This window comes from Ctenocephalides felis, unplaced genomic scaffold, assembly GCF_003426905.1.
Source record: "Ctenocephalides felis isolate EL2017-DRISC unplaced genomic scaffold, ASM342690v1 CF-g0.4_SCAFFOLD_01886, whole genome shotgun sequence".
NCBI classification, from domain to species: domain Eukaryota; kingdom Metazoa; phylum Arthropoda; class Insecta; order Siphonaptera; family Pulicidae; genus Ctenocephalides; species Ctenocephalides felis.
In genome coordinates, this window is record NW_020538040.1 from 168,432,866 (window position 1) to 168,443,422 (window position 10,557).

Below are 10,557 nucleotides of genomic sequence, written 5' to 3' on the forward strand. Positions count from 1 at the left end.
GAAGAAATTTCAATAATTCGCCTATCTACACTTGACATATTTTTTATTATTAGAATTTTTCCAATATGATGATCAGAGCCAGGAAAAAGCAATTTTCACTTGGAAACATATATATAGATTTATATTTTCAAGCAAAGACGGATGTCGCTACTGCTTTATATCAGACTGCTCGAGGTGGTACGAATCCTGAAATTGTTGGTGCAGGGCCAAAGCTCTTATCACCAAGCCAACGAATTAACCCAAATTTATTCCAAATTATTTAAGACAGTGTTTCTCAGCCTCTTCATATTATGCCCCACATTAACATTTATAAAAAAAAATTAAGTTTTCACCTTTAAAGGTAGCTTTATTTTAAACTAATATAAAAGATAAATAATAAGAATAAAATACTATGGCTGAGAAAACACTAAATTGGTGTGTTTTGTTAATTTTGATGCCAATGTTTAGTAGTGCATAAATAAAGTGAATGTTTTAATTCGTACATTTTTTAAATTGCTTCTTTTGGCTAGTGAACCGCACTTTGGCAAGCACTGTTTTAAGTACAATTTAATATATATATATATATATATATATATATATATAGGTGAGATAACGAAGCTTACTATTTAATATTTGTCTTCTGTCACCTCGACTTACAATGGTATTGGCTGATGTGCATCAATTTTTTTAATTAGCAGAATATTTTACCAGTTACCACCAGTTACTAATTAGTTTTATTTTCTAGCATTCATACGCAGAAAACGCAATGAAGAGAAGTACTAGGATGGTATGGATACGAGAGGCAAAACGACATCAAGGACGGTCAACCTCCAAAAAAGATATCAAAGATTGACATGCATTTGAATACCGAGCAGGAGGAAGATCGTCTTCAAGATTCTGGTGAAACATCAATAGACGTTGCTGAAGAAGTGGTCGAGTCCGAATCCAAATCATATACGACAGACACATCTGTCATCATTAAACAAGAACCTCCTGAAGAATTGCGAGTGGAAGAATTAAATGATCAGAAATGGAGAAGTCCTGTGATAGTGAAGAATGAAGTATTTTCGCCGGAAATAGGTTGGTAAAAGATATTTGCAGTAGTTCCTAAGATAAAAGTAAATACTATGTTTCGATATAATAGTTTCTTTTAATGCTGCATTTTTTGAGTTTTTCTTATATTCTGGTGTAAAAACAGAACTATGAAAACAGACTATTTCTTCTGATCCTTGATTTTACCTGACATTGAACTTTTTAAAATAAAACCAAGAAATTCTACTGGCCAGATTGTCATCTACTGGCATCATAGTGTATGAATGTAAAATATATGTATGTATCCGGGATAGACGACCATCAGAAAACTTGATTTACTCGAAAATGTTGGGTAGTGACAATGTTACTATGCTACAGAATTATTTCTATAAATTATTCACTTTATCTTAGAATCAAATTTCTTATCCCATAAAAATTGTGAGATTGCATTTTACCCAAGAGTTGTAAGATTCTTCACATTTTCCTTCATGCAATAAGAGATTTGTTTTTTATTTACTCTTGTTGTAACTTCCAAACATGATGACTATTAAAAATATTACTGTTTTAAATTTTACTTCTATTAACAACAAGACTACCATAGTTCAGCGAATAACACAATATTTTCTCTGACTTCCTAGAAGAGCTTTTCGCTCGACAAACATATAGAATGGTACTTTTTATTTTGCGCTGTGAAAACAATTGTAATTGAGCTTATCTGCGGGTAAGTTTTATGGAAACAATGTAATCCGGCATTGATCGTTATTACAAGTGTAGTACTAAGGACATCAACAAAGTTGCAACATTTGCGAAACGAAATGCCCTTTTCAATTTTATTATTGATACATTGTTTTTGACGCAGTATTATATATATATATATATATATATATATATATATATATATATAAATCCTCTATAAGTTTTAGTACTTAATATGGTCTTTTAGATAGTGTGCAATTCAATCAGTTTTGTATGGAAATAGCAAGAAATTTTTTTCAAATATTTTAAAAATGTTTTGTAGATATAACATAGCGAACAAATGAATGAGTTTTATTCAAAATTCGATGCTCTTCAAAACAAATTATAAAAAACCTGTTTTGCAGAGCGTCGAATTTTCAATAAAAGATGACACGAATTGTCACCTTTGCTAAATTCATTTGTTGCTAAGCTATACCTAAAAAACATTTTCAAAATTTTTGAAATTTTTTCCATGCTATTTCCCTACCAAAGTTATCTAAAAGTTAATATTAAGAGCTAAAACTTTTAGATAATTTTTTTATCAATTTGGGGAGCAATAAAATTCGAAAATGACCTTTTTTTTTTACATGAGCATTAACATTAAGCAGAGATTGCTAACAATGAATATCTTACAATATAAACCAGAAGATAGTAGCAACACCTAGCGGCGTGTCTACTAGATATAAGGACTAATTATCTATCCTCGAAGTATTTGCCGACATTTTTATTATATGTGCAACTATACCCACGAGAGGCGATTTTCACTTGAGGCTATATTTGAGATCTGTGACCTCAAGTGGAAATTTGACATCAAAGTTGCCTAGTTCCCAAAGTTCCCAAAGGGAATCGAACCAGCGAACCCAGAACTAGTTGCTGCTAGCCCGCGCTCTAACCGATATCGCCACCGCTGGCCCTCCCTAATAGATATATAGGGTAGGACGAGACACAAAAGTCCAAATGCGCAATTATATCGTGAAAACCAAAACAATTATAATAAATAAACTAGTGGGGTGGGTGGCATCGTGCCTTAAGGCAAATTGCTGGAACTTCCCGTACCGTAACGAAACGTTCGAGGAATATTGAATGTTTTCAAATAGATTATTATAAATATTGTTATATTGTCTAATATTTATAATAATTATATAAACTGAATTGCAGAGTTGAAATTATTTGTTTAAAGTATATTAGAACTATAGTCAGAATTAAAAATAAAATCTGAATTATTTTCGATATACAAAAAATTTAAAAAAAAAAAAAAAAATGGTACAAATTTTTTTTTTCCAAAATCAATTATTTTGTTAAGACAAGCAGAAAGTTCTTTGAATCAATTGAATCGGACGTTTAGTTCTCACAAAAACTGCCATTTTTTGTACATTTAGCTCTGTATCTCCGAAATGGCTGGGCCTGCCTTTGCGCGAAACTAATAACCCTTTCTCCCAATCATTACTAATGGAATGTTTTTTAGATCATTCAAATCGGATGCTCCGTTCTCTCAAAAACTCGATTTCTATTTTCTGCACTCTTTGCTCCTTATCTCCGTAACTGCTGGACCTGTTTTTGCCAAAAACTAATCAGCTCTTCTCCTTATTAATAGGAATCGAATGTTTTTTAAACCATTCAAATCGGTTGATCCGTACGCCCGAAAACGTGGACGAAAATTTGTATCCATACATACAACACACACACACACACACACACACACACACATCCATTTTTTCTGAGGTATGCCAAAACGTTCAGAAACCTTCAAAACGTCGAGAAATGTAAAAATTTTCAATTCCGATTTTCGGCCCATTACAATAACTTACCCTACGGGAAGTTAACAATATCTGACAATGTTCAGTAAAAATCCGAGCAAACACATCATTCTAGAAATGCGTTTTTTTGCTGTTTTTCAAAAATGCTGAATGGGATATTTCACTCGAAGCTGCCTCTGATACGGTTGACGAATCACGAAAGATACGAGCGCTATTTTACATCTTGATAACAAGATATAACAGAATCGCATTTTTTCGGATTTTCATTTAGATGTGTTATACAGACACTTTCGTGTGAATTTAATGAATTTACAACTTCATTCCTATAGTGGCTACATTATAATTTTATCATCATCAATACTTTGAAAAATATTTATTAAACATATTAATTAGTAGAAGAAAGCAACGATTGTTCGTGGTGCGGCAAAACGCTGCTCTTTTGTGAAGGCGCAGTGTCGGCTCCAACCGGCGGACGTTACTGCTCCGATACCTGCTTCGCCCAGTCGCGAAGGGCATCATTCAAACGGGCAAAAATATGCGACTGGTGTCGACACATACGGCACACGGTCTCCCAAGAAGATTACCAGGTTAGATTATACACTTAACTATTCAAAATTCTTAGTTCAGAAAAATAACAAAATTTACTAATATTCAATAACGAATTCTGTCAGGGTGCAACATCTGGGTTACAGTTCTGTTCCGACAAATGTTTGAATCAATACAAAATGCACGTTTTTTGTCGAGAAACACAAACTCAACTAGAACAACATCCACATCTTCGAGCATCCTTAGAACAGACAGCAAGTGCAGCCGCTGGATCGAAGTCAAAAGAAGGTATACTATCCGATAAATCAACTAGTGGCCATGGAATCGTGCCTTAAGGCAAATTGCTGCAACTTCCCGTACCAAAAATTAAAGTTTTAAAAAAGATTCATTTTTTTAGAACTTTGAAAAAATGGATTTTTGAGATCTTTAAAATTTTTGATTTTTTTTTTATTTTTTATACTTTGAAATAGTTTGAAAATTTTTAAAGCAAACGCGATACGTTAGCTACGTACAAATGAAATATCGAAGCGCGTGAGCGTGGCGTCACGGTATAACGGATAAACGTTGGTACGGAACCATTAGAAATGTGAACAAAATTTGTTCTTATTATTAAAATATCTATGAAATATATGATAATTTGATGTGTATATGTCTAATGATCATTTTTATCCGCCAAATGGCATTTTTTTACCTTTTTTATTGAATCTCCATCAGTTCTTAATTTCGTCAATACAAATAAAATGTTTTCTGAACCATCCAAATCGGACGCTGTGTTCTCTCAAAAATTGAATTGCCTTTTTTGGCACTTTTTGCCCCTTATCTTCGGATCGGCTATCTGCCAAAAGCTAATCAACATGTCTCCTTGTCAATAGGAATCGAATGTTTTTTGAATCATTCAAATCGGTTGATCCGTGTTCTCGAAATCGTGGACGAAAAATTGTATCGGCACATACATACATACACACGCACGCACACACACACACACACATACATACATCAATTTTTTCTAAGGTATGCCAAAATGATCAAAAACCTCTGAAACGTAAAGATATATAAAAAATTTCATTTTTGATTTTTTTGCGATTAATATAACTTATCCTACGGGAAGTTAATAACTATTATATTATACATGATTATTGTATTTGTAAAATAAATGTGCTTGATATGTCTGTCATAAAGTATAATGAAAAATATTTATAAGTGCAGTTCCATGAATATTTATAAGTGTAGCTACATAAATTAAAAAATGTATTTATTAAGAAAGATTAGCCCTAATAATTTTTTATTACCAGGTTTGATAACACCAGAGTTATGGATGCATGATTGCCGGGACAATTCATTATCACCATCTACTGATGAGACTGCAAACCAGACAACATCGCCCAACAACCATCAGAATCAAAATTTTGAGCATCTTATAGACCAACACACAAGTCCGACGTTGTTTCAAATATCAGACACAAGAGGTTTAGCAAGTCTACAGCCAGTTTCATTAACTCCACCAGAAGTACCGAGAACATATAATAAAACCCGCGAAAACAAACGCAAAAAATTCTTTGCAAACAATAACATTCCTTTAAGCGATGCCAATTTAAGAAGCAAGACTCCCGCACCTGCTAGTGTAATTTCTTCTGGTGTTAATATAATGAACTCCACACCTGCTAGTTCTGGATCAAGTCCCAATTCAACAGCTCATTTCAGAAGTACAACACCAACGCCGTATTCGATGAGACGAACAGCAACAACTCCAACGCCTGCTTCAAGTGGGACGAATTGCATTCCTTTTAATAATCCTGGATCTCAAATTCCGCCTGCTCATAATTTAAAAACTGTGAGACAGCAGCATGCACAACGGCGTCCTCAGATGCGCCCAAGGTATGGCATGCAACAGCCAATAGTAGGGCCTCCACCAGTTACAGTATTAGTACCTTATCCAGTGGTAATGCCAGTTCCAATGCCAATACCAATACCAATACCTCTTCCATTTGCTGAATTTGTAAAAGCGTACAACCGACAACCCCGCATGTATTCCGTCCCAACAACGAATGCTGAAGTTGAAAATTTGTCAGCAAATGCGACGCAAGTTGGACCCTTAGACTGCTCGGTAAAAAGGAACCAATCCAACTTACCAAATGAAACTATGCCAAATGCATTTTATTCCAATGATACTACGCCCGTAAATAAATTCAATGGAGAGAACCAAGTATTCAACGAATCAGCTAAGCTTTTACAGAAAAAGGCACGCAGACGGAGGAGGCCTATTAAACAACCAACAGATTAGTATTTCAATAAGATGTAGAATAGATTGCAAGGGGAGTCTAGAATCCAAATTATTAAAAAACCACTAGGTTCTAGATATATAGATCCGAAGTCGGTATGCGTGATAATTTTCTACTAAGCTGATAATACCACACTATTGATAAAAGACAATTATCGTAACATATTAATCTAATTTGAAATATCTGCTATTTGATTATTTTTATTTTGTATAGTCATTACTTAGTGTAATAATTTTTTTAATGGACGAATTAAATAATATTGTTTTGAAACATTACTGTCGACATTTATGAATTAGATATGGTTTACTGAAGTTCTCTAACTTTTTAATTTGTCTATTAGTCTGAATTTGTACCTGTTCGTACTGAAAATAATGGTAAAATCGGAGTCCTTAACAACCAACTATCAGACATCAGATATTTCATAATATTTATTTTTATACTCTTTCCAATTTATTATTGTAAATGAACAATGTATTTAGAATACGTTTCCATGGCGCGTCGAATAAAAATTTAAGTTCTTTTTATATTATTAATGAAAGATCTATTAATTTTAGAATATCTACTAGTCCAGTCATTATAGTAAGTTCACCTCGGAGTTCGAGATACCCAGCTGTAAGTCTGTAAATTCTTATATATTGACACCCTAAAGTTATCTCAAAACCTACATATGGTATTAACACCCTACCATATGTAGGTTTTGAGACAACTTAAGGGTGTCAACATACAAGTATTTACAGACTTACAGCTGAATATCTCGAATTCAAGAGATTCTTACCTAATTTAAGCTTAAATGACTGGACTGTACACCATATACTTGTTAAGGCATATTTCTATTCTATTCTATTTATAGTTATGATTGTAAGAGAATAGATTTAATTAAGTTGTTCAAAAATCAATGAAAACTTTATTCATTATTAATGAAGATGATTTAAAACAAAAGGCAGTAACATATTGCATTGAAAAAGTTAAATGTAGGGTTGAATTGCAGTTACTTTGTTACGCTTACTATAAGAGTAATAAATATTTGTTTTATACTTTCATGTTATCTTTATTTTTGTGCCTAAGAAATATAAGATATTTGTTACTATTATGAATTATTTAATTTTAATAATATTAATGATATAATATATAATTAAATAATATTCAATCAATAATATTATAAATATATATCAATAACATTATAAATATATATAAATAATATATCTTTCCTGAATCGAGTTGGAGTTTAACTCAGCTCACCCACTATTAATATTATAATATTATATATAAGTTAAATCTATTCTTTGAGTAAGAGCTGTTCATATTCAAACCTTTAAATTATATCGAAATTAACAGTCAAATTGGTTAATTTTTACTTGCGATTCAGTTTAAAATAAAATATAAGCAATTCAGTCCACTACAATGGTTATCTATGATATTTTATGTTTTAAGTTTTTAAAACATTCAAACATATATATATATATATATATATATATATATAATTGTTATATTTATTATACATTTTTGCAATAGAAAAAAAATCATAACTATAGACAGCAACCCATGGAAATGTATCTTTCGAAACATTACGTGTACAAAATCATTCTAAAATCCAAGAAACAAAATCCATATTAACATGTTAATTGCCATCTCAGACATATATGTCTGACATCCGCAATTCGGTAGAAGAAAGAAAGAAGTTAGTCATATATGTGTAACATAAAAAAATAGTGTTTTTGCAGGAATTTCTGCAAAAAAATATTGTTTACCTTGATACATGTTTAATTAAATTATCTAATAAAGTTATGATGACCCATGTGAAAATTTATCTCATATTATCATGGCGATTAACGTGTTAATTTCTATTTATTTAGCCGCAAAACTAAACCCCATCAACTGCTCGCCATGAAAATGGCCCTTATATGTATATATAGATTTTTGCATGCCAAAAATAGATAATCCGACACGATCAAATAGATATATAATATAAAATTATTGTTATTAAGTGATAAACTCTATTATAATTTATTAAAAATATATACCGCCTTATTGCACAATGCGATAAGTGTTAAAACATTGTGGATTTTTATTTAATGAGAGTTAGGAAATTATTTCATATGATAAATGACACCATTTGCATTTTACAGGACATTGGAGGTATTTAAAAAAAGAAGTAACCAGTAGTGTAAGGCATCAGGCCTTAAGGCAAATTGCTGGAACTTCTTGTACCGTAACGAAATGTTCGAGAAATATTAAATGTTTTCTAATAGATTATTATGAATACTGTAACATTGTCTAATGTTTATAAGAATTATATAAACTGAATTGCAAAGTTAAAATTATTTATTTGAAGTATATTGGAACTTAAGTCAGAATTAAAATTAAAATCTGAAGTTTTTTGAATCAATCAAAATGGACGCTTAGTTCTCTCAAGAACTGCAATTTTTTGCACACTTAGCTCTGTATCTTCGAAATGACTGGACCTGCCTTTGCCAAAAACCAATCACCTCTTCTCCCAATCATTACAAATTGAATGTTTTTTAGACCATTCAAATCGGATGCTCTATTCTCTCAAAAACTCGATTTATATTTTCTGCACTCTTTGCTCTGTATCTCCGTAACGGATGGACCTACCTTTGCCAAAAACTAATCAGCACATCTCCCTATCAATAGAAATCGAATGTTTTTTGAATCATTCAAATCGGTTGATCCGTGCGCCCGAAAACGTGGACGAAAAAATGCTGACACACAAAACAGACACACACACATCAATTTTTTCTGAGGTATGCCAAAATGTTCAGAAACCTTTGAAACGTAAAGATATGCAAAACTTTTCATTTTCGATTTTCGGCTCATTACTATAACTACCCTACGGGAAGTTAAAAAACATTATTGTGTAATTAAAAAAAATTCTAAAGATTTATGAAATACATGTGTCCTATAACAGTCAAAATGGCGAAGTGACAAGCAGTGACAAGTGTTGCATCAATTAGAAATATTATAATTTTTGTTTATAATTTTGGCTACATAGAACTAATAACAGGTAATGATTCAACAATAATAATTAAGTCTGATAACTTACCTTTATCCATTATCACTTAAAAACACCTGATTTGCACTTTCACAAAACAAAAAGACCAAATAAATACTTGACCTTTGCCCCACAGAATCAAAACTTGCACTGACCAGAACGAATGCATTGAAGACACTTTGACAACTTACAGGAATAAAGATTGCAAAACCGCGAATTTTAAAATTATTATTAACTTCCCGTAGGGCAAGTTATAGTAATCGCAAAAAAATCGAAAATGAAAATTTTTATATATCTTTACGTTTCAGAGGTTTCTGAACATTTTGGCATACCTTAGAAAAAATGGATTTGTGTGTGTGTATGTGTGTATGTGTGGATACAATTTTTCGTCGTCTATTTGGTCATCCAATTTGAATGATTCAAAAAACAATCGATTCTTATTGGTAAGGAGATGTGCTGATTAGTTTTTGGCAAAAGGTGGTCCAGCCGTTTTGGAGATACGAAGCAAAGACTGCAGAACATAAAAATCGAGTTTTTGAGAGAACGGAGCATCCGATTGAATGATCCACAAATCATTCATTCGTTATGATAAGGAGAAGGGGTGATTAGTTTTTGGCAAAGGGCAGTTCGAGTCGTTTCGAGATACGGAGCTAAATGTGCAAAAATAGCAGTTTTGAAAGAAATACGCATCCGATTCGAATGATTCAAAAAACTTTTCCGGATTTGATCCCGTTCGAGCAACCTGATTGTCAAGCAGTCGTGTCATAGGTTTACACTTGGAATAATAGATTGAAATATGTTTCCAAGTGAAAATGGCTTTCATCCGCCATTGCTGCATCAATAAATATTCACCCTATTATATACAGAAATTGTAATAATAATGTATTATACAGAGATGGGACAACTGTTTGGATTGCCATCTGTAGTACAGACTAGTATACGGTCCAAATCTGCACAACAGCTTATATACTCTAAAATTGTAATTGCTTTTCAAAAATAATAAAAATATAAGGATCATCCGGAACGCAAGATTACTACAGTGGTATGTCACAGCGCCAGTTTTTTGAATTTTAAATATTACCACGTATCACAAAAATACCTTAAAAATTGATCAAGTGATTAATGGACGGCCCTAAGCTGTTGTGATGATACCCAATGGTTGTCCTATCTTAAGCGATGTATTTTATAGAAAGCAATTGAAGGCAGTGGTTGTCCTTCT

General features: G+C 32.2%; 1 protein-coding gene across 1 annotated transcript; it reads left to right on the plus strand.

Annotated features, from left to right (window-relative positions):
* The first annotated feature begins 833 nt into the window (after positions 1-833).
* Positions 834-6,330, plus strand: LOC113376228 (sine oculis-binding protein homolog). Its single transcript, XM_026616139.1, has 4 exons — positions 834-1,059; positions 3,897-4,090; positions 4,175-4,337; positions 5,342-6,330. The coding sequence occupies exons 1-4, from the start codon at positions 834-836 to the stop codon at positions 6,328-6,330; spliced, it is 1,572 nt and encodes a 523-aa protein (XP_026471924.1).
* The last annotated feature ends 4,227 nt before the right edge of the window (positions 6,331-10,557 follow it).